This window comes from Sus scrofa, chromosome 11, assembly GCF_054392235.1.
Source record: "Sus scrofa isolate SSC_HxYL_T2T_F1_AM1 chromosome 11, Sscrofa_HxYL_maternal_Yorkshire_Landrace_v2.0, whole genome shotgun sequence".
NCBI lineage: Eukaryota > Metazoa > Chordata > Mammalia > Artiodactyla > Suidae > Sus > Sus scrofa.
The window spans coordinates 55,024,072-55,049,199 of NC_139393.1; the positions used below are offsets into that span (position 1 = coordinate 55,024,072).

At 41.8% G+C, this 25,128-nt stretch overlaps 1 protein-coding gene across 31 annotated transcripts in view; it reads left to right on the forward strand.

Moving 5' to 3' along the window:
* The window catches only part of LMO7 (LIM domain 7), a 221,938-nt gene that overhangs the window by 91,147 nt on the left and 105,663 nt on the right, over positions 1 to 25,128 (forward strand). For all 31 annotated transcript variants that reach the window (XM_021065682.2, XM_084981953.1, XM_021065686.2 and 28 more), the window contains exon 3: positions 1,254 to 1,323. In XM_021065682.2, the coding sequence (XP_020921341.2) occupies positions 1,254 to 1,323 (70 nt within the window). The remainder of the gene's footprint in view (positions 1 to 1,253; positions 1,324 to 25,128) is intronic.

Here is a 25,128-nt window from a genome sequence, read left to right on the forward strand (position 1 = left end):
TTTCTGTTGTCCATTGTGAAGGAGAGGCCAGTAAATTAAAAATGTTTGATTCTTCCTCCTCTGTTTGCTTTCCATTTGGAGCTCTGCTAGAGAATGAAGAATTGTTTTGTGGAAGCCTTCCTGAATAGGAGAACCAGTTTCAGATTATTGTCTTCCGGCAGTGATTCATGATGAATTCACCAAGCCAGCATTAATAGAAAAGCGTTTAGTATTACGCTTGGATGGGTACTCTTATCGGGCACAGCAACCAGCACCACAGCAAAAAGAATAAAATTTCGCAGTAATCTAGATTTAGAACCAAAAATTGTCCTCTTAAGTTTCACGTGTCAAAGCTGGGTTCTAAAAGTGTTTTCTAGTCTTGAGACTTACAGATGTCTTTGCAGATTCTGTAACAGCAGCGTACATGTGTTCAGTGTTAGATTCTGAGGTAACTACTAGCCTCTTTAGGGGAGTTTGGGTGCATTTAACTTTTACCCAGTCATTCTGGGGTAATGACAAAGCAGTTGATCACAGACTTGAGTGAGTTACCCATGGGGACTAGTTAATTACGTGGATGAGGTCCACTGTACCCTTGAAAGCTGGCAAAAAATACGGTTACCTTTTAAAACATGGATCCGTTTGAGAAAATCAGTGAAAATGATTAATAGAAAAAAGTGTTCCTAGGTCCAAGATAACTAAATTGTGATGAAAGAGGGTCTTTTTTTTGGGAGGGGGGCACACCCCTGGCGTATAGAAGTTCCCAGGCTAGAGTTGGAGCTATAGCTGCCAGCCTATGCCACAGCCACAGCAATGCCAGATCTGAGCCATGTCTGTGATTTACACCACAGTGCCAGATCCTTAACCCATTCAGTGAAGTCAGGGATCAAACCCGTATCCTCATGGGTACTAGTTGGGTTCATTACCACTGAGTCACAACGGGAAGTCCATGAAAGAGATTGTTAAACTGACTGCTGAAACAGAATCAAATATTATTGTGGAACTATTTTTAAGGACATGGCTTTGAATGTAGAAATGTTTCTGGATGTTCTAAGAGGCCCATTCACCACTGTTTGTAGTGCTTTTCTTTTTCCTTTTTCCTTTTTTTTTTTTTGACTTATTTTCTTGGTTGTTTGCTTTCTGTTGGGCTCTTGGACCTGAAGAAAATATTGGGGATGGATGAGGGACACATATGATTTTTGAGAATGTTAAAAAGAATGCTAAACTGATACTGGCATTTTTGTAACTGCACACGTTATTTCTTTATTTACTTTTAGTTTGATTAACAAGCTTAAACCTGGTATCATTAAGAAGATCAATAGACTGTCCACACCAATAGCAGGTTTGGTAAGTAATACATTATCTTCCAAAGTAGATTTCTTCATTAATGAAATGTGAAAAGTTGGGCGTAAATAGGTTCTCTTATCTGGAATTATCATTGAATTTGGTTTGGGATCTTCTGCTCAAGCCAAGTATTTTTAGTGATTTCCTCCTCATATCTTTAGTTCCTCTTTCTGTTTCCTTTCTGCCTGGAGGCTTTTATTCTATTGATTTAAATTTTTTGTTTGTTTTGCTTTTTGTGCCCTTGAACTTCGTATATCATCTTTCCTGCCCATTTCTGCCACAGATTGCATTTATTTAGGATCACGTTCTTTCTGAAGCTCAGCTCTGCATACATGGTTGGTTGACCACAGTTTAAAAACTGTCCAGGAGTTCCCGTCGTGGTGCAGTGGTTAACGAATCCGACTAGGAACCATGAGGTTGCGGGTTCGGTCCCTGCCCTGGCTCAGTGGGTTAACGATCCGGCGTTGCCGTGAGCTGTGGTGTAGGTTGCAGACGCGGCTCGGATCCCACGTTGCTGTGGCTCTGGCGTAGGCCGGTGGCTACAGCTCCGATTCAGCCCCTAGCCTGGGAACCTCCATATGCCGCGGGAGCGGCCCAAGAAATAGCAACAACAACAACAACAACAACAACAACAAAAAAGACAAAAAAGACCAAAAAAATAAAAAATAAAAAAAATAAAAACTGTCCAAGGTTTACGAGTTGTTTCTGGTGCTTCATGTTTTTGCATTATCCATGCAGATCTTGGGATGTATTTGCAACATACTTAAGCTCAGTTAATCCTTTTTGGTCTCCTGCCAACACCCTGTGTGATGCTGAGCAAGTCACTGTCTTCCATTTTGCCACAATAATATCCATAAGATGACCATGGATGAGTCTTTAGATTCCTTTTAGGTTTAAATTCCGACTTTGGTATATGAAAAATATCCCACCACTGTCCTTATGTAGATACTCTGGTGGGTCCAGACCCTTGAGAAACCAATAATAATGTGGGACTATATCTTTGGAAATAAATAATTTATAGTTAGGTACAAATGATGGATCATTATTAGCAATCCCTAAGAATCAAGGCTGATGATAGGAATCAGTTAAAAGATTTATTTTACAGGAGTTCCCATTGTGGCTCATTGGTTAATGAACCCAGCTAGGATCCATGAGGATGCAGGTTCGATCCCTGACCTCGCTCACTGGGTTAAGGATCCGGCATTGCCATGAGTTGCAGTGTAGATCGAAGATGCGGTTTGGATCCTGCTTTGCTATGGATGTGGGGTAGGCTGGCAGCTACAGCTTTGATTCGACCACTAGCCTAGGAACTTAATATGCTGCAAATACAGCCCTAAAAAGACAAAAAGAATTTTTTTTTTTTTTAAACAGAACACTCACGTTTAATACAGCTTATAACTGGAGTGTAAATAAAGTGTGTGATATCTTTGACATGGTCAGGCTGCATGTAATACATTCATGAACCTCCTCTTTGGTCATCTGTGTGTTTGCAGATGTTAAAGGTGTGGTGGCTTAAAGGTGTAGGTACTAAAATTTCTCAGTTTGCACTTGGAATTAAGATCTCATCAAAGTTTTGACAAGAATAAGCTGGTGGCAGAGTGTTTATTATTAGAAAATATCTGTTTAGGCGAGAAGGAGTTTTTACAGTTTCTGTCCTTTTATTTTTCTTTAAAATATCAGAAAATTGCCATTTTCTTTTGAAATGTGGTATATATACACGATGGAATACTACTTAGCCATGAAAAACAATGAAATAGGAAGTTCCTGTTGTGGCTCAGCAGGTTAAGAACCTGACATGGTGTCTTTGAGGATGCAGGTTCAATCCCTGGCCTTGCTCAGTGGGTCAAGGATCCATCATTGTTGCGAGCTGCAGCATAGGTTTCAGATACTGCGTGGATCTGGTGTTGCTGTGGTTGTGCTGTAGACCACAGCTGTGGCTCTGATTCAGTCCCTATCCTGGGAAATTCCATATGCTACAGGTGTGGCCTTAAGAAAAAAGGAAAAGAGAATGAAATAATGATATTTGTGGCAATATGGATGCAACAAGAGATTATCATACTATGTGAAGTAAGTCAGAAAGAGAAGGACAAATATCACTTATATGTGGAGTCTAAAATATGGTGCAAATGAATGTATCTAAAAAACAGAAACAAACGTGGAGAACAGACTTGTGGTTGTCAAGAAGGAGGTGGGAGGAATAGGATGGACTGGGAATTTGGGATTAGTAGGTGCAAACTATTGCATTTAGAAGGAATAAGCAGTGAGGTCCTACTGTATAGCATAGGGCACTTTTGTCCAATCTCTTGAGTTAGACCATTTTGGAAGGTAGCATAAGAAAAGGGATGTATGTAGATAGGACTGGGTCACTATTGCTATACAGCAGAAGTTGGCACAGAAATTGTAAATTAACTATACTTTAATAAAAAAATAAAATAAATAGAATGCGATTGATCCTTAAGCAGTGCAAGAGTTAGGAGTGCTGATCTCCTGAGGAGTTAAAAATCTGCGTCTAACCTTTGACTTGCCCAAAACTTAACTCTAATAGCATACTGTTGACCAGAAGCCTTATTGATAACATAAATAGTTAATTAACACATATTTTGTATGTTGTATGTATTATATACTGTATTCTTACAATAAAATAACCTAAAGAAATATTAAGAACATAAGGAAGAAAAAAATGCATTTACAGCACTATACTGTATTTATGGATACCATAAGTTTGCATCATCTGTTTATCAGATATACATCTGTCAGTACTTATGTCAATATTGTCTTATGATACAAACACTACAGATGTTATACATATTGCTAACACTGGAAATCAAATTGAAAAGATATGAAAAAAAATTCATATTTATGTACAGGTATAATAATTCATGGTTGATGACAAACTGCAATATGATTAGTTCATGATGGCCTAGACTATGATACACTAATGAGTGAATCATTATACAATTTTTATGGCATACAATATTACAGTCAGTCATAATACAGTATTAGAAACATTATTACATAAAAAAAACCCACTTACCTGCGATAACAGGCTGATGTGCCGTTTCTCCAATTATGAGAAAGAGGCTTAGTGTACTCTAATGTAATTCCTTAAAAGCAAAGTTATAAAACAGAAAACAAATACATTATTAATTTATATTAAATATCCCTCACTTTATACCTAAGGAGACTATCTACATATATTTTGCACATTCATGATATACCTTTTCCTTAATTTTTTTTCTTTAAAAATTTTTTTATTATAGTTGGTTGCAGTGTTCTGTCAATTTCTGCTGTACAGCCAAGTGACCCAGTCAGACAGATATATACACTCTTCCTTAATTTTTAAAAATATTTCTAGGCTATATGGTTCATCTGTGAGTTTTTTTCACAAAGCTCCAAAATTTTTTTCCAGTGTATTTCTTGAAAAAACTCCATGTGTTAATGGACCTGTGCAGTTTGAACCTGTTTTATTCAAGGATCAACTGTCTATATATAAAGTTCCCAGAGCAGTTGGGCTCAAATATTAATTCCTTCCTTCTTACCAAATCACTTCTATTTCTATGACCAAGCAGCTGACATATTTTTATTGGTTTCAAATTTGGTTAGGTAAAAACCTTTCATGTATATGTGTGTGTGTGTGTGTGTATACATATATATCAATTACTTCTAGTAATATAGCAAGTCAGAAGGTATTATTTAAGGAGTAAAATGCAAGATGTTTGGTTTCTGAGGTCTTTCTAGGAAGAAACATTCCATTTAATAAAATATGTTTTATATGAAAATAACTTTTATGAAATAACTACTGTGAAAATTCAGTGTATAAATTGTATTGCAAGTACTCTGTCTTTTCAAATGGCTTGAGTTAGTCTCAGATAGTTCAGTGTTTAGATTTTAAATTGTCATTTCTTGGATCAATTACATGCCTTTTAAATAAAATTAGCCTTTGACTCCAAGCACCCTGCATATTTGGGACGCTTCAGCTGTTGCTGTTTATTATGGTTGGCCACTCCAGATTTTATTCCATCTTCTGATTCTATGATTAGATGAAAGCACCAGTGTATTTTATATTTAAATCCAAAGGTCTCTCCAAGTGTTTCTATTTCAAGTATCAGAAATTCTATCCTGCTGTGGTGTAGTGAGTTAAGGACCCGACTGCAGAGGTTTGGGTCATTGCTGAGGCACGGGTTCGATCCCTGGCCTGGAGCCGTGGGTTAAGGGTCTGGTATTACCAAAGCTGTGGCATGGGTTGCAGCTCTGATTTGGATTTGATCCCTGGCCCGGGAACTTGCATATGCTGCAGGTGTGGCTAATTAAAACATTAAAAAAAATTCTATCTAGTTTGGATTTTATCTCTGGAAACTAAAATGAAATGTATTTCTGGTCTATTAAATAGAATAATTTCCCAAATAACAGACAGGGAGGACTTCCACTTGGACGTAAGAGCCTAAAAGTGACCAGAGGCACAGAACTGAGCTATGTGCATTTAGTTTGACGTCATTTTTATGTGTCATTTGATTCTTCCTTCTCATGCTTGTGTGTCAGGAGAGTTTTTCTATCAAAACTTCTTAAAGCCTCAATTTCAAGTGCAAATTAGAATTCCTGCATCTACCTAGTAGTGCTGTTAGGAGCACGGGAAGAGATGATATAGTCATAGTCTGGATGTTCTATGAATGTCCTTTGGTATCATATTCATTCTTTTTTTTTTTAACATTTTTTCACACGTGTCTTTTTAATTTAAGTTTATTTATCTTATTATTTTTTTTTTTTTTTGGCTTTTTGGGGCCACACCTGAGGCATATGGAGGTTCCCAGGCTAGGGGCTGAATCCGAGCTGTAGCTGCCAGCCTGCACCACAGCCACAGCAATGCCAGATCTGAGCCTCATCTGCGACCTAAACCACAGCTCATGGCAACTCCAGGTCCTTAAGCCATTGAGTGAAGTCAGGGATCGAACCTGCGTCCTCATGGATCCTAGGCACATTTGTTTCCACTGAGCCATGACGGGAACGCCACACATTCATTCTTTTAACACATAGTTGAGTGCCTACCAGGTCAAGAATGTTTGGAGTTTATAGGGATATATTAGAGGACAAAGACATAGGGGCTTTACACTCAAAAAACTTACCTTCAACTGGCGGGGGGCGTGGGGGGGGATTGGGCAAATAAATTAACAAATGAACAAGAAAGCACCAGATGGTGAATGTGCTACAGAGAATTACTGTAGACTGACTTTCGTTGCACACCCGTGAGCAGTTGCAGTTAGACCATGAAGGTTGACCTCTAAGAATTTCACAAAAGCAGTGTGTCAGAAGCCTTAGTTTTGGATACTTAGAGAAGAGAGATATTAAATTTGAGCCAGACTCTACTTACTAGTCATTTTTTTCATTCACAGAGTTGAACGTAGTGACTGGTACATACAGGAGGTCGCCAGTTCTTTTGAATGAATGAAATGAACAAGATTTCTTTTCTTTTTTGCTTTTTAGGGCCACACCTGCAGCATAGGGAAGTTCCCAGCTAGGGGCTGAATCAGAGCTACAGCTGCCGGCCTACACCATAGCTGCAGCAACTCGGGATCTGAGCTGTGCCTGCGACCTACACCACAGCTCACAGCAACGCCAAATCTCCGACCCACTGAGCGGGGTTAGGGATTGAACCCGAATCCTCATGGATACTAGTCAGATTTGTTTCCACTGTGCACAACAGGAACTCCAAAATGAACAAGGTTTCCATTCTGAGAAATAATAGGCTCTAGAAAATTAGGTCTTTGATAGGATAGTGTTATAGGTTGAATTGTGTTCCCCACAAAATACAATATACACATCACATTTTATTGTGTTTGGCTTTATTGCACTTTGCAGATACTGCTTTCTTTTTTTTTTTTTTTTTTTTTTTAAGCGACTTGAAGGTTTATGGTAACCCTACTTTGAACAAATGTTATCAGCTCCATTTTTTTTTTTTAAACAGTATTTGTTCACCCACATCTCGGCCATATTTGGGTAATTCTTGTAGTATTTCATACTTTTCCATTATTGTTATATTCTGGTGATCCATAATCAGTGATCTCTGATGTTATCCTATGACTCTCTGAAGGCTCAGATGAGGGTTAGTATGTTTTGGCAATATAGCATTTGTTAATTAAAGCATGTATTTTGTTTTATTAGACATAATGCTGTTGGACATTTAATAGACAATAGGATATTGTAAGCATAACTGTTAAAATTTTTAAAGGATTTTTATTTTCTTCATTTTAGTTGGTTTACACTGTTCTGTTAATTTCTACTGTACAGTGTAGTGACCCAGTCACACACACATATATACATTCTTTTTCTCACATTATCTTCCATCATGTTCCATCATAAGTGACTAGATACAGTTCCAAGTGCTATACAGCAGGACCTCATTGCTTATCCATTCCAAAGGCTGTAGTGTCGCATCTTTTTTTTTGCGGGGGTGGGGGGGGTGCACGCCTGGCATATGGAGGTTCACAGGCCAGGGGCTGAATTGGAGCTACAGCCACCGGCCTACGCCACAGCCACAGCAATGCAGGATCCGAGCCAGGTCTGGGACCTACACCACAGCTTATGGTGACACTGGATTCCCAACCCACTGAGTGAGGCCAGAGATCGAACCCACAACCTCATGGTTCCTAGTTGGGTTCGTTTCCTCTGCGCCACGACGGGGACGCCTAGTTTTGCATCTATTAACCCAGACTCCCAGTCCATCCCCCTCCCTCCCCCTCCCCCTAGGCAACCACAAGTCAGTTCTCCAAGTCCATGAGTTTCTTTGCTAAACATAGCTTTTATATGCACTGGGAAACAAACAAAAAAAAATTCATGTGACTTGCTTTATTGTGATAGTCACCTGCAGTGTCTCTAAGGTGTGCCTGCATATTGAGGTCCTAAACTGCAGTCCCTCAGAATGTGACCTTATTTGGGAATAGGGTTGTCGCTCAGAGTATGGGAAGGGAAGTCATAATCGAGTTAGGGTAGGCACCCTAATCTGATATGACTGGTGTCCTTACATGAAAATGGGCATGCGAAGGCAGATACACACAGGAAGAAAGCCGCGTGACAGCTGAGCTTTGAAGTGATACATCTACAGGCCAGGGAAGACCAAAGGTTGCCAGCAAACCACCGGAAGCTAGAGAGATAAGGGAGCATTCCTTTAGGGTTTCATGGGAGTATGGCTTGTTGAGCACTTTGATTTTAGATTTCTAGTCTCCAGAACTGTGAACCGATAGATCTCTCTTATTTGAAGCCACTCAGTTTATGGTACTTTGTTATGACAGTTGTAGGGAACCTGTGCAGATAGGTAAATGCTTTAGTTAGCCCTTGCTTTTTAAAAAACTTTTTATTTTGAAATGTAAATTCAAGAGGAGGTTGCAAAAAAAAAAAAAAAAAAAAAGTACAGGGAAGTCCTCTGTGCCTTTCGTCGTTTCCCCCACGGTAACATCTTGCCTAACTCTGGTACAGTATTAAAACCAGGAATTCAGGGGTTCCCTTCGTGGAAACCAGGAATTCAGGGGTTCCCTTCGTGGCTCAGCAGTTAATGAACCGTACCTGGATCCATGAGGATGTGGGTTTGATCCCTGGCCTCGCTCAGTGGGTTAAAGATCCTGTGTTGCTGTGAGCTGTGGTGTAGGTTGCTGACACGGCTCGGATCCCGCATTGCTGCTGTTGTGGCTGTGGCCGGCAGCTGCGACTCCGATTTGACCCCTTGCCTGGGAGCTTCCATATGTGGTGGGTGCCACCCTAAAAAGCAAAGCAAACAAACAAAAACAGGAATTCACATTTGGTACATTCAAAGCCTCATCAGATTCACCAGTTTTACATGCAGTTCATGCTTTTTTTGGTAACAAAGAGCAAAGAGGCTTTCAAGCTAGGTGAGATGAAGAGAGTTTTAATGCAAGGATTTCCCAGAGGACTCTCATTCATCTTGTGCTCAGGCATAAACATGGCAGCAGCATTCCATATAATTGCTTTTTTTCTGTGCCATTTCTAACAGGACGTGGTGTCCCTTAGTTGAGTTTCCCAAGAGAGGAACCTGAATGGATCAGATTACCTTTTCTTTCCAGGCTACAGATATAATAGGTCAGTGGTGAGCTGGTAGATGAGTTCCTGGAGGGAGGGAGTGGTTTTGGCTAAATTAGGCTGTGGTCAGGTGTATTCATTCTCTTTGGCTTGTTCAATTCAGGGGGCTAGTAGGTTCAAGTGGTTTCCATGAATGAGGTTTGTGTGGGGTAGATAGACCAAATTAAGTCAAATACAGGAATAAGTATGCAATTTCTGTGTAAGGGTTTGTTAAGCTATGTGAGTGTAGGAGTTCCCATCGTGGCTCAGTGGTTAACGAATCCGACTAGGAATCATGAGGTTGCCGGTTAGATCCCTGGCCTTGCTTAGTGGGTTAAGGATCCAGCGTTGCTGTGAGCTGTGGTGTGGGTTGCAGACGTGGCTCGGATCCCCCGTTGCTGTGGCTCTGGTGTAGGCGCAGCTACAGCTGCGATTCGACCTCTAGCCTGGGAACCCCCATATGCTGTGGGAGCGGCCCAAGAAATGGCAAAAAAGACAAAAAAAAAAAAAAGATAAAGGTATGTGAGTATAGTGCTCCAAGGCTTCTCTTCCATTACTTCTGTCTTACTTTCTGTCAGCTGTGACTTTTGTCCATTTCATGTCTGCTTACCGCTGCCATGTGCATTTAGCTTTGAAACCTAGGCAGTGGATTTACCCGTGGCAGATGGCCCTGGGTGAAACACATGGAATATCTCTTGAGCAGTGACAGCAGAGAGACACATATTTAGATGGTTTAGAAATATGCTGAATATTTTGCTTGAAACATTCATATGCTTATCTGATTATTTTTTCCTTGGGAAGTTAATAATCATGTTTCCAGATATTCTAGAGATACGGCTTTCCTCGCTTGACTGAGTTTTATAAAGAAATACGTTTTCCCCTGTCTTTCAGAAATTCTCTTTTTTCCTTAGAAAACCATGCTTAAAAAAAAAAAATTCTAACCCAAGAGTTTGAGTCATCCAAAACATTAGGTGCTCTTAAACATGGGCATGTTCAAATGATCAAACCCCAACCTTTATTTGGGAGTGGAAAAACTCAACCTCAAAACAAAACCCTGAGAAACAGGCAAGACATTCTGATGGTGAAAAGAGCCCTCTAACTAGAATAATATTTACCGTCCGATGTATTAGCATGCATGAAATACAATATGTGTAGAAAACATCAAGGAAGTCATTAACGCTAAAACTTATAGTCATCTTGGACGCCTAATGATTTATTTGTATTTTCTAAAGTAGGGTTTCTCAACCTTGGCACTATTGACAATTGACATTTTGTGCTGGCTTGTTTTTTTCTTGTGAGAGTCTGTCCTGTGCATTGTAGAGTGTTTAGCAGCTTCTCTGGCATCTACTCACCAGTTGCCAGTAGCACCATGCCCTCCATCCCCCACTTGGGCCAACTAAAAATGTCCCCTGACATTGCCAGTGACTCCCCGGGGTTAAATCATACCTGGCCAAGTACACTGAGTTGAAGAATCAAGAAAGTAAACACTACCCTTTTCCATGGGCTCGTTTGCTGAGTGACGAAAGATGTGATTGATCTTCTCATGCTTTGCCATTTCAGTGGCAGTTTGCCTTTGGAAAGCAATGATAGTTCAGAAAATTTAGTTTGAGTTATTCGTTTGTATGAATGTTTGTGTCTTTCGGTGAGCTCAGTAGAGAAATCTTCAGCCTATCCACACTGGCATAAAATATGGGCTGAATTTGAACATCTTTTCTCTAAAGGGTTATTCTTTCAGATTTCTTCAAGAATAGAATGTGTAAAGTGTGACTATAGAGGCTGGGAAGGTTGTTTCCTCATTTAGGAATGCTGCCGAAGGCAGGAAATGGGCAAAGATGCCGGCTAGCCAAAGCTGTTAGATGTGTCATTGTTCCCTGCCTTCATAATGGTTATTTCAAGAAATAAAGCTATGGGTCCTTTTTTACTGCTGTTTTTCAGAAGGATATTGAGGTCCATGTTCTCATAACCTATGTAAAATTATTTCTGGTTCATCCTCACTCACCTATACACTTGGATGTCAACACAGGAGTGCAGCCTAGTCTATGCCAAGGTCACTGCTGAAAAAGTTGTTCCTTCTAGTTGTAATAGAAAATTCCCTAGAGGAATCAGCTATAAAATTTAAATATTCTCATTCAGGTTGTAGCATGTACTTTTCTAAAAACCAGTCTCAAGCAGTGACTTTCTTCATATCATTAAAAAAAAAAAAATCTTTAGTAGAGTTCCCGTCGTGGCACAGTGTGTAATGAATCCGACTACGAACCATGAGGTTGCAGGTTCGATCCCTGGCCTTGCTCAGCGGGTTAAGGATCCGGCGTTGCCGTGAGTTATGGTGTAGGTTGCAGACTCGGCTCAGATCCTGCATTGCTGTGGCTCTGGTGTAGGCTGGTGGCTACAGCTCCGATTCGACCCCTAGCCTGGGAACCTCCATATGCTGCGGTCCTAGAAAAGGCAAGAAGACCCCAAAAAAAAAAAAAAAAAAAAAAACTATAGTAAAATAAACCCAGGGTTAGGGGAACAAAGGGATTAGGAGAGGGGAGGTTTTTGAGCTCTCTACAAATAAAAACAATGCATGAGACCTCAGGACAGAATGTTTTCAGGGGAAAAAAGCCTACTTCTGTTGCCTTTCCTTTCTCATCCAAGTTGAAGTAATATAACAAGCGCAAATGTAATTACATTCAAAAAGGTGGCCCTTTTCTGGGTAAGAGGCAGCCATAAATTTGGTATGGTTGAAGAGAAAATACTCGGGGAATATTAGACTGTTGGATGAGTAGCCAATATAAACAATATTGGATGAGGAGCCAATATCAACACATGCCTTGCTTGAAAGCATGGTGACTGAGAGTTGCTCTGTGCTGGGTCACTCCAGTGTGTGTCTCGCAGAGAATGTCATTCCCACTGGTAATAAGCAAGATCGATTTGTAGACTATTTGGATGCTGACATAGGCGAAGCACAGATAACTGGCGACAGCATGGGAAGAGGGGGAAGATGGAATTGGAGAGCTCCTTTAAGGTAACCCTTTCATGGGAGGATCAATAGAGTCTGTTTTCTGGTCTGGAATTTTATTGCTGATTTGGTAGGTGTGTTGAAGGAGATCTTCTGCCAAGCAAATTCTTTGTGATTGACTCATCCTGGCCAATTTGATGATTTAGCCAATAAGAGCAGCCTTCATACTGCACTGATTCTGGCTGCCGCTGTCCCCACCTTTCAAGGAATGGGGGTCAACATTGAGGTCTCCTCCCATTACCCTCCTCTTGCCTCAATGCTTAGTTTTCATATTCTTGATGTCCTCATACTTGATAAATAATGAAGGATAGATAGATATTTCTATAGCTTGCTATTGCTCACCTATTACTGTATTGGAACCATTTCATAGAGGTTGGATCAGGCCTTGGGGTTTCATTGAGTTAAAGATTTTTTTCTTTTCTTTCATTTCCTAACAGAGACAGTTGAGGTTAAATTATATCAATAAACTTGATTAAAACTTCTCAGTTATGCTCTCATGATTAAGACTACATTAAAGAAATGTTTTTATTTCAAAGGAAGGGCGAGCCACTGCTACAAGCTGTGTAATTACACCTCAGGCACAAAAATTTAAACTATTCTTATTTTACTAGTTTGCCAATCCGTTATTTTCTCTGAAAAAAAAAAAACTAACAAAAACATGGAGTACTTTTTCTTACTTCTTAATAAAGACATAGGAGCATACCATAGTGTTGCCAATTTTTTTTTTTTTTTTTTTTTTTTTTTTAACACAGCCGCACCTATGTCATATGCAAGTTTCTGGTCCAGGGCTTGAATCCAAGCCACAGCTGTGACCTATACCACAGCTGTGTGTGGCCGTACTGGATCCTTTAACCTAATGTGCCCAGCTAGGGATTGAACCTGCACCTCTGCAGCCATCTGCAGCCACCTGAGCAATAGGATTTGTAACCCACTCTGCCATAGCAGGAACTCCAGTGTTGCCATTTTTAATGTATTATTCACACTAGTGGAAGAAATTGGAGCATAAAATTTAGTTACTAATTGGGAGTTCCCTTTGTGGCTCAATGGTTAACTAACCCGACTAGGAACCATGAGGATGCGATTCGATCCCTGGCCTTGCTCAGTGGGTTAAGGATCTGGCGTTGCCATGATCTGTGGTGTAGGTTGCAGACGTACTCGGATTCCCTGTGGCTGTGGCTGTGATGTAGGCCACCAGCTGTAGCTCTGATTTGACCCCTGGCCTGGAAACTTCCATATGCCTTAGGTGCAGCCCTAAAAAAAAAAAAAAAAAAAAAAAAAAAGAAAAGAAAAAAATAAATTATTAACCAAGATTAAGATCACTTTATGCATTGAAAATGGCATTGTCCATGATTGGATTTTAATTTAAATAACTTTTTTCTAATGTATATTTTATGGGAATTTCTGAGGATCACCATCTGTATTTTGAAATGTTTTGGGGGTTATCCAGTCACCAAATCTGAGGAAATAGACTGAATGAATTTTTAGGGAATTTCCTCATGAAAATATGAAAAAAGAAAAATATTAAAAAATATTAACAATATAAAGTATTTTTAGGAGATTTCCTCCTTGCCGCCCTTCCTCTCCCCAACTCCCAGTTAAAGATAAGTATCTCCATGAGTAGAAACTTAGAAACTTGGTGTCAACATTGAAGTTGCTTCCAGTGCCCTCATAATAAGGCAGTGCTGTAAATCTGGAAATTCCTGTTTTATTTCTAGCCATAATCTCCTAGTCATGGCGTTGGCACAAGTTTAGGAACACTTCCCTGGAGTTCCAAAACTTACTTGTTTTTAAATCTAAGAAGAACATTTATAGGCCAACTGTCAGCCTGGAGGGCAACTTTTTTTCAAAACATCCATGAATTAGAATTCCTAAAGCCATACTATAATTAGCTGGTAGAGTTAAAAAAAAAATTGATTCAGAGTAAGATTATGTCATACATGACAGTTTTATGCAGGTACAAAAACACTTGGAACAGCTCGCTTTAGGCATCTTTTTAATGTAGAAATTGGAAAGGGAAGAGCAAATGAGGTTAATGAGAAATAGAACCCAGGTGTAGGACTGGGATCAGGGCCTTGGTCACTGAAGGGTTTAGGCCCACAACTATCTCTCCTTGCCTAAAATTGCTTACTGAACACCCAACCTGTGTCAGCTACTGTTCTAGCAACTTAGGACACAGACACAAATAAGGCAGAGAGAGTTGCTCCCTAATGGAGCATAGTTAATAAGTCAATAATAACCTGGTAGGTGCCAGTAATTACCATGAAGACTCGGTAATACCTTGTCAATTACCATAATTACACTGCAAAAAAATAAGGTGAATGGGTAGCGAATGATTGAGCGCATGTGTGAGGAGTATTTCAGAGAAGATGCTCAGGGGCATCTTATTTCAGCGGCTGACATTTGATCAGGGAGCTGAATAAAGTGAGGGGGTGGAAAGACATGGGGATGGGAGGGAGTTTTCCGGGAAACGAGGAGGGGGATCAAGGCAGGATCAATCAAGCTAGACCATTCCAGCTGGTCTGTAACTGAGTGAGACAAAGAGGTAGACCAGCAAGGTTGTATAAGGCTTTGTGGGCTTTGGTGAGTGGACTGCATTTTACCCTAAGCAAGGTGAGAAGCCACTGAGGCTTCTTTAAATTGTTGTTAACCATCTTTGGCTGTCTGTGATAAAGATGCACTTATTTGTTGATACACTAAAACCCATTGAATTGTACACTTTGGGTGAATGGTATAGTATGTGAGTTATGTCTCCATACAACTTTAAAAAGATCACAGGTTGGTGGGTGAAGAATAGGCTGAAGGAAGTTAAGAAGAAAAGCCAGGTAAAGAACAATTCTAGTAATTGTGATGATTAATTTTGTGTGTCAACCTGACTGGACCGTAGGATGTCGAGATATTTGGCCATACATTATTACATCGTTGTGGGTGTATCTTTTTGGATGAGATTGAGATTTGAATTGGTAGAGTAAAGCAGATTGTCCTCCCGAATGTGGGTGGGCCTCACCTAATCAGTCGAAGGCCTGCCTACAACTAAAAGCCCAATCCTCCTGTGACTAACAGGAAGCTACTCTTGCCTGAGTGCATGCGCCAGGACCTTGATCTTTCCCTGCCTTCAGAGGGACTTGAGTTGAAACATCGGCTCTTCTTGGGTTTCAAGCCTGCTGGCTTTTGAACTGGCAGTTACTCCATCCCGTTGGCCCTCCTGGTTCTCAGGCCTCTGTCCATGGACTGGAACTACACCAGTCAGCTCTCCTGAGTGCCTAGTGTGTAGATGGGCAGATCATGGGTCTTCTCGGCCTCCACAATCATGTGAGCCAATTCCTTCTCATAAATCTCTTTTCCTATATATGTATCCTGTTGGTTCTGTTTTTCTGGAGAGCTTTGAAGAATGCAGTATCTGGGCTAGAGAGGATGGTGGCAGTATTGGAAATAGTGAGAAGTGGTCAGAGTTTCCAAATATTTTGATGGAAAGACTGTATTGGACTTACTTATGGGTTAGCAGAGAAGCAGGGGTTTTCCTGTCAGCAGTTTATTGATGTCATACATGTGGAATAGAGGGTTGGCAGAAGGGAAGGAGAGAATCAAGAGAGACCCTGTGGAGGAAAAGGCAGTTTGCCTAAGTTGGCACATTTGCGAATGTCCAAAAAAGTGATCACTGTTCATTTTAGATGTTGTTTCCCTATCATGGAAAAGATAATTAAAGGGATGGTCTCTGATGATGATGATGATTTTTATTAAGGGCGGCACCCACAACATATGGAGGTTCCCAGGCTAGGGGTCCAGTCAGACCTGTAGCTGCCAGCCTACGCCACAGCCACAGCCATGCCACCTCTGAGCCGTGTCTGTGGCCTACACCACAGCTCATGGCAAGACCTGATCTTTATTTAACCCACTGAGCTAAGCCAGGGGCCGAACCCGCATCCTCATGGATCCTAGTTGAGTTGGTTAACCACTGAGCCACGACAGGAACTCCCTTTTTTGGGGGTCTACGATTATTTAAGAAGAAGGAAAATAATCACTAGAGGCCAGCCCTGTCCACCACAAACAGTACTCTAAAGCAACAGATCATTGGGCTGGTCCTGTGGAGGGCCCCCAAGATCGGCTAGAGGTCACAAAATGGCCCACGATAGGTTTTGTTGGACTGACAGTTTTTGCTTATTTAAAATTTTAAACCAACATTCACATACCCCCAGATTTTCTTTTCTTTTTTCTTTTCTTTTCTTTCTTTCTTTTTGTCGTTTGTCTTTTTAGGGCTGCACCTGTGACATATGGAAGTTCCCAGGCTAGGGGTTGAATTGGAGCTGCAGCCCCCGGCCTATACCACAGCCACACCAATGCCAGACCCTTAACCCACTGAGCGAGGCCAGGGATCCAGTCCGCAACCACATGGTTCCTAGTTGGATTGTTTCCGCTGTGCCATGACGGGAACTCATACCCTCAGATTTTAGATAAAAATCCTCATCTCTGGAGTTTCCAATAAATCTGGTAACCACAGGCCTGCATTTCCCCAAGGCAACCAGTATATGGGGCATCCCTTAGGCAGGATGGGAGTCTCTGCTTTTCTTGGGCTCTTTTGTCATCCACTTGACATTTTGCCCGTTTTTATTCATTCATATTTTATTTATTCATATTACCAACCAACTCCTTTTAGGCATCTCTCTTCATTCCTGTAAAACGTCTGTTGTTGTGGCCTTGGTATGGTTGAGATGGAAGAGGAGACCAGCTAACAATGTATGTAGGCGAGATCTTAAATAGTTGAAAAAATATGCTCAGTATTAAGGACCGGAATGTAAATCCACATACACTTGGAAAGAGGTTTCTGGCAGTTTGCCTTAGGGCTTATACTTGACCTATTTTTATTTAAAGGAAAAAAGATGGGATGAAAACATGCAAAATTTATTTAGTTTATAAATCTTGGTACTCTTAACACATGAGGCATAGCTCATGTATGGAATATCAAAATCTGAAACTAAAAAATGGTCTGATTAGGCCTCAGTCCAAAAGGGTATTTATCAGGAATACATCTTAACTGTATTTTTTAGTTGAAAAAAATCAATCACACATGAATCCACTGATTTTATATTACCCACAAATGGAATCATGCATTTTATGCCTTTATCCATGACAGCTCACTAATAGGATCACATGATTTTCAATTCAGACTCTTTATATTGAACTTTTTAAAAAAAAATTCTAAAATCGACTAGCCTGTTCGTCTGTTTCGTCCTCCAGTGAACTGTAATGGCTTTGCCCACTGGCTTTTGCCACTGTATGTGATCTCAGCTGACAGTATAATATAGATGCTACAATGTCAAGTTCCTTGGCCTATAACAAGAGAAGTTGGGTACATTCTCTCCATTTACTGATCACTTAACTCTATGCTAGAAATGGTGCCACTCACATATCTCGTGCCTTAGTCCTCACAGTCACTCTGTTAGCCTCATCTTTTTAAAATGCGTTTTAAATTTTTATTTATTTATTATAATTTTTATTTTTTATGTCATAGTTGGTTTACAGTGTTCTGTCAATTTTCTACTATACAGCAAAGTGACCCAGTCACATGTATGTATATACATTCTTTTTCTCCCATTATCATGCTCCATCATAAGTGACTAGACAGAGTTCCCAGTGCTATACAGCAGGATCTCATTGCTTATCCACTCCAAATGCGATACTTTGCATCTGTTAACTTCCGATTCCCAGTCCATCCCACTCCCTTCCTCTCCCCCTTGGCAACCAAGCACAAGTCTGTTTTCCAAGTCCATGAGTTTTCTTTTCTGTGGAAAGGTTCATTTATGCCATATATTGTATAGCAGAAATAAGTGATATCATATGTGTTTCTCTTTCTGACCTCACTTAGTATGAGTCTCTCCAGTTGCATCCATGTCGCGTTAGCCTCATTTTATAAGATGACTGTTGTTAGTCATCACTGAAGTGATGGCTGTTTGTGATAGTTAACCCCCCTGGAGTCCTGTTTGGGTTACAGATGCTTCACCGTGAGAGGGGAGGACACAGCCCTCAGGAACCTGTCTTTAAGGCGGGATGGTACTTGGAGGCAGAGGGCTCCCAAAGATGTTGGCACTTTCATCCATTGAACCCGTGACTGTGTGGCAAGGCGAGGCAGGATGAGGGTGCAGGTGGAATTAGGGTTGCAGGAGAGGAGCCTGGATTAGTATAACCCCAAGGCTCCTGATAAGTGGGAGAGGGAACGAGAGCAGATAAATGAGAGTCAGAGAGAGACTCGCCGGATGCTGCTGGTTTTGAAGATGGAGGAAGGGGGGGCCTTGGAGAGGAAAAGGAAATGAGTTTTTCTCTCAGAGCCTCCAGGAAGAACGCAGCCCTGACAACACTTTGATTTTAGCCTAGCGAGACCAATTTTTGAACTTTTAACCTCCAGAACTGTAAAATCATAAACTTTGCTTATTTGAAGCCACTAAGTCATGGTAATTTGTTAGAGCAGCAGTGGGAAATTAACACAGTGGATAAGAGCATGGACTTGAGTTGAACTGCTTGGTTGATGACCTTAGGCAAGTCACACACCTCTAAAGTCTCAGTTTTTGTAGGCATGAGATGGGCATGATAAGACTTTATAAGCTGCTTTTCATGAGAAGTTGAAGTTATTAGGAAAATTGGCTCTTCTGTGGAGGGCCAGTTGGGATAACATGACAACTGAAACATGTCACATGAGGGACCAAGGATGCTGAGAAAACCAGGGATATTTAACGAGAAGATGTGAGGCTGGGGGACACATGGAGCGTAGGAGGCAGGAGAGCTCAGGGGCTTTTATCTGGGAGAAAGGTGAGGTTTATTTCACATTAAGCAGAGTGAGGATCAATATTTTAAGATTACCGTGAGTGAGTCGTTGGACATTTTTGATGTTGAAATGACTAAAAGTGAGCCAGCCTCATAAAGCAGGGCGTCTCTGGGGCTGGATAGGCTTAAACAAAGGCTAATGGTCCATACACATCCCGTGTAAATGAGTCTCTGTGAGGTGTGGAGTGGCTACACTGAAGGAACGCAAATTCTCAGCAACCTCTAGAGTTTTCCTAGGTAGTAGGTAGTTTTCCTTCATTAAACATGCTTTCTCGATTCATGAAATATGCATTTTTAGCATCATTATGATATTTCTTTAAGCAGTTACTTGTTTTGGAACATGTAATATGGGTAATTTGAGGTCAGAACTTTTTTTTTTTTTTTAGGACCGAACCTGTGGCATGTGGAAATTCCCAGGCTAAGGGTCAAATTGGAGATACAGCTGCCAGCCTACACCACAGCCACAGCAACACCAGATCTGAGCTGCATCTGCGACTTACATCACAGCTCATGGCAACGCCGGCTCCTTAACCCACAGAGTGAGACCAGGGATGGAACCTGCATCCTCTTGTTGGGTTCGTTTCTGCAGCACCTCACTGGGAACTCCCAGAACTTTGTTTTCTTTTATTCCCATTTTGTGCCCCCAGCTTCCACCTCTGGCAGCCAACCAACCCATAAGTATTACAATTACTTCATTTATCTTTGGCCCGCCCATAGCATATGGAAGTTCCCGGGCCAGGCAGGGATCGAACCTGGGCCATAGCTGTGACCTGAGCCACTGCAGTGGTGCCAGGTCCTTAGTCCGCTGCACTCCAAGGGAACTCCTAGAATTAATTCCTTTTTGATGTAAAGTTTAATTGGAATAATATGCGTGCCTGTACCTTAATTCATGCTACAGTTAGACAAAGCCTGTTACTGCTCTTGTGTAGTTAATTGTAACTGGAGTTGATTAAGCATTTCTTTCTTTCTTTTTTTTTTTTGTCTTCTTGCCATTTCTTGGGCCGCTCCTGCAGCAAATGGAGGTTCCCAGGCTAGGGGTCGAATCGGAGCTCTAGCCGCCAGCCTATGCCAGAGCCACAGCAACTCGGGATCCCAGCCGCGTCTGCAACCTACACCACAGCTCACAGCAACGTCGGATCCTTAACCCACTGAGCAAGTCCAGGGATCGAACCCGCAATCTCATGGTTCCTAGTTGGATTTGTTAACCACTGAGCTACGATGGGAACTCCTTTTTTTTTTTTTTTTGATTGATTAAGCATTTCAATAACTAACCTTTTACCCGAGCACTCAGCCCCTCATTCCTCTGACCTGCTGCCCTCACTTGTTAAGTCTCCATTCTCTGTGTCTTCGTCTAGTTTGGTTCCTGCTCTGCCAAGCAGTGCTGGAGAAAAATCAAATCACCAAGCGGCTGGCGTAGTTATCATGTATAATCCCCCAGGCCCTGAGTGTCACTTGGCGATTCCTCTTAAGCATTTCTGGTTGATTCCTGTTCCTATTTTCACACTTGACAGAACGCTACTGCTCTCCTTGTCCTCAATTCCTTTCTTATCAGGAAGTGACCGAGAGTCTTTTTCTTGGTAGAGAAATAAGGACCCAAGGACAGTGTAAAGAGTAGCTGCTTATTTTATTCACAAATAACTGTGGTGGAGTTCCCGTTGTGGCGCAGTGGTTAACGAATCTGACTAGGAACCATGAGGTTGCGGGTTCAGTCCCTGCCCTGGCTCAGTGGGTTAACGATCCGGCGTTGCCATGAGCTGTTGTGTAGGTTGCAGACGCAGCTCGGATCACGCGTTGCTGTGGCTCTGGCATAGGCTGGTGGCTACAGCTCCGATTCAACCCCTAACCTGGGAACCTCCATATGCCCAAAGAAATAGCAAAAAGACCAAAATGACCAAAAAAAAAAAAAAAAAACTGTGAAAGTTGGAGCTCTCTGTGTTTGCCAGCAGATTAGAGTCATAAATTACAGGCATGGCGTTCCTGTCGTGGCGCAGCAGAAACAAATCCAACTAGAAACCATGAGGTTGCGGGTTTGATCCCTGGCCTTGCTCAGTGGGTTAAGGATCTGGTGTTGCCGTGAGATGTGGTGTAGGTCACAGATGTGGCTTGGATCCTGCGTGGCTGTGGCTGTGGCTCTGGTGTGGTCTGGCAGCTGTAGCTCTGATTGGACCCTTAGCCTGGGAACCTCTCCATATGCCACAGGAGTGGCTCTAAAAAGAAAAAAAAAAAAAAAAAAAGAAACCAAAAACACAACTTAAGACTTGAGGTCTCCAAGTCTTTTGACCTTAGGATAAATTGACCTGCACTATGATGTGTGCAGTTTTGGGGGAAATGGATAACGGGCTTTTTTTTTTTTTTTTTGAATCGAAAAATCTTGCTTAAAGTAGGCATAGAACCATACTGGGAAGAAGGGGTTAAAATGAGCATGGGAAGAGTGCTTGGCTCATTGATGGGAAGCACTTCCAAATCATGCTGCTGTGGGAGCTTTTCTTTAAGGTGTTGCCTGCGTGTCTCTGAGGTCACAGCCCTGAGCACAGCTCCACTCTCGTTCAGAGTTAATTAGGATTTTGATCTTATTCAGAGCTTCTGTAATAACACTCTTTATTGTCTTGTCTTTAGTTCAAGAGCCCATTTTAGTTCATGACAGCCCTGGACCCTTGTACACTCGGGAAGTTTCTGCAGAAGTGGATCTAACTGGTTTGATCTTGGGAGCGGACCATTGCCCATCTGGTGTGGCATTAAGGTTCCCGGATACAGCGTGTTCTCTCCACAGGCTGAAAGTCACCACTCTTGAAATTTTATCATTAAAGATACTTAAAAAAAAATCCTTCAAGTAAAAATGAGAAGTGGCTTTGGGCAGGGTGAGAGCCTAGGGAGATGGGGTATATGCTTTCCTGAAGCTTTGGACTTTGGTGGAACAGAATGGTTCAGTGTGTGAGAGAAAAAAAGGTGGACAGTAATGCCACTTGTGTAAATTAGATGATATAAATAAACCAACACTTTAACAGACCCATTTTAAAGCATGTTAGAGGAAACACCTTTTAGAAATGACTTCCGAAGGTGAAATTCACATAACTGAAAATTAACCATTTTAAGGTGAACAGTTCAATGGCATTTAGTACATCCACAGTGTGTTGCAAGCACCAGACACTTCCTGACACAAGCTACTTTTCAAGGAAATGGAAGGGTGATTTTTTGTTGTTGTTGTTTTTAAGGGCCGCACCTGCCCTATGGAAGTTCCTAGGCTAGGGGTTGAATCGGAGCTGCCAGCCTGTGCCACAGCCATAGGCCATGTGTAGTCCGAGCCCTGTTGGTGACCTATACCATAGCTCAATGGCAATGCTTGATCCTTGACCCACTGAGTGGGGCCAGGGATTGAACCTACATCCTCATGAATACCAGTAGGGTTTGTTTCCACTGTGCCATAATGGGAACTAGAGAAAGATGATTTTTAAGGTGGGACCAAGTGTTCAGGGCTTGAAGCAAAAACCCAGATGATTTTTAAGGTGGGACCAAGTGTTCAGGGCATGAAGCAAAACCCCTGGTCTTGAATCCTAACAAAGGACCTGCCCATCTTTGCTTTGCAGGGTTTCAGAATGTCTGTGAACCAATGTGCCTTTCATTTCTCCCTTCCTTGAACTGAACTGTGTCTAGTGGTTGCCCTGCACCTGTTCACGCTATGTGTTGGGTTTGCCGCGGGCAGGTAACTTGTTGCTTTAGTTCACTGGCATTCAAGTTGAGAGTGCCTCTCATCAAGGGCTGTCCTTAAGGAATTACACCTGAGGCGCCTCCTGCATACCTGGATCTGATAGAGATGATGAGATTCTGGGCTTGGAGCTCACCTTGCAAAGAGATGAGGGTTTTCAGGGCCTTGAGCGGGGGTGGGGGGGGGGTTGGTGTATTCGCATGGGGGAGGGTCATGAATCCTTTTGGCCAGAGAGTGAACCGTCTTGGCACATCCGCAACATGGTCTACAAAGAGCCTCACCATCTGCGGTTTATGCCCTTGTGTAGTCTTTCCTACGTCGATAGGGCTGACCTATGAAACCCCAGGAGACTGAGGAGAGAATGAACTGTGACTTGAAAAGCTAGGTCATGAGACACCGCAGCCTCCATCTTGCTTTCTCTTGAATCACCTGCTCTGTCAACCAACCCGGGGGAGATGTTCATTTGGCCAAGAACTGAGACTTGCTGCTAACAGCCAGCCCTGACTGGCCAGATTGAGTGAGCCACCGTGGAAGAGGCTCCTGCAAACCCCTGAATGTCTTGAGAGGACTGATGCCCCATTTGACCATCTCATCTACCACCTGCTGAGAGGCCTCTAAGGCAGAGCCCTCCTCCTTGGGCCCTTCCCAAATTCCTGATCTTCACAGCTGGTGGGACATCATCAATGTCTATTGCTTCAAGCTGCTAAGTTTGGGGATCACTTGCTGCGAAGCTGTAGAGAACCAATAGAGGTTACTCCCGGGGACTAATAGAGACCTGGGAATCTTGGTAAATGTTTGTGGCTTCCTCCTTGGTTAGCAAGCACGGTTCCAGAGGCACTCATCTCTCATATACCCTGGCCGCCTCCACCCCACACCTGTTGTGACTGCCCTTAGAGTTGACTCGGGTGGAGAGGGGATTGGAGAGTATGAATGTCTTCAGAAAACAAGCTTTTCTGTTTCTATAGTGTCTGGTTTTATTCATGTCACAGAAAAATTCGAAACTAAAAGGAGCTGTTGCAGTTCTTCAGGTATCTGTTTTTTTGTTTTTTTTTTTTTTACTTTGGGTTCTTAGAGTGTAGGGATCGCAGTTGTTCAGTGCAGGTTTTTGATCTGAAGATCTTGATGTAAGTTGGGCTGTGAAATATTTTTATGCAGGTTTGGACCTGGGAGGGCTGGGCTTTCCTCCCCTTACAGAGAGGTGTTTGTCCTTGGTAATGGGTTACAGGTCCACAAACCCCTCATTTCACACATGAGGCAGATGGGACCAGAAAGGTTGACTAATGTTTCCAAAGCCACTTAATTGGCACAGCTTACGTGGAGTCCTGGCTACCAGACCAATGAGATGAGATTTGTTTTAGGTTTGCCTTTTGTTTTCACTTTAATTTATGTTTACTAGTTTCAAGTGAAAATGACTCCACTCAATGAGGACTAAATGCTCCCCTTTTAATACTTGGAGCTGGGTGTGGCTTCTTGATGTTTCAGCAGACATGAAAATTTTATTTAATAATTTTGTCTATCCCCTTAGGTCATTCTCTGCCTCTGTCCTTTGAAATTACAGAAAATAAACTACCAGTGGGCTCAAGTCCAGCAAGCATGATGTAGGTTACAATTCTGGTCTTAGTACAACCTGTTCCTATGGTGTAGGCCATGTGTGACATTGTTCATAAAGTTGGTCCTTTTTTTTTTTTTTGTCTTTTTGCCATTTTTTGGGCCACTCCCGCGGCATATAGAGGTTCCCAGGCTAGGGGTCAAATCGGAGCTGTAACCGCCAGCCTACACCACAGCCACAGCAACACAGGATCCGAGCCGCGTCTGTGATCTACACTACAGCCCACGGCAACGCTGGATCCTTAACCCACTGAGCCAGGGCAGGGATTGAACCCACAACCTCATGGTTCCTAGTCGGATTCGTTAACCACTGCACCACGACGGGAACTCCAAGTTGGTCCATTTTTAAAGTGAAGTAGCACTGAATTCTTTAAAAAGATACTGCATTGTAATGAAAAGGCTTTATTCGAAACTAGAATTTAATCATATTTATTCTGTGTTTTTCTTTGTCTCCAATGAACTGTACTCACTTCAGATTTTAAGTGGCTTCTTTCTAAATATGTGGATGGGTTTTGAGGTGTGTGTGGCTTTTTCCTTATCAATCTGTACATATTTGTCAACTGGATGAATGCTGTTATGTTTTTATAAAGCATGTGAAGAATTATTTTGGCTGTCAACT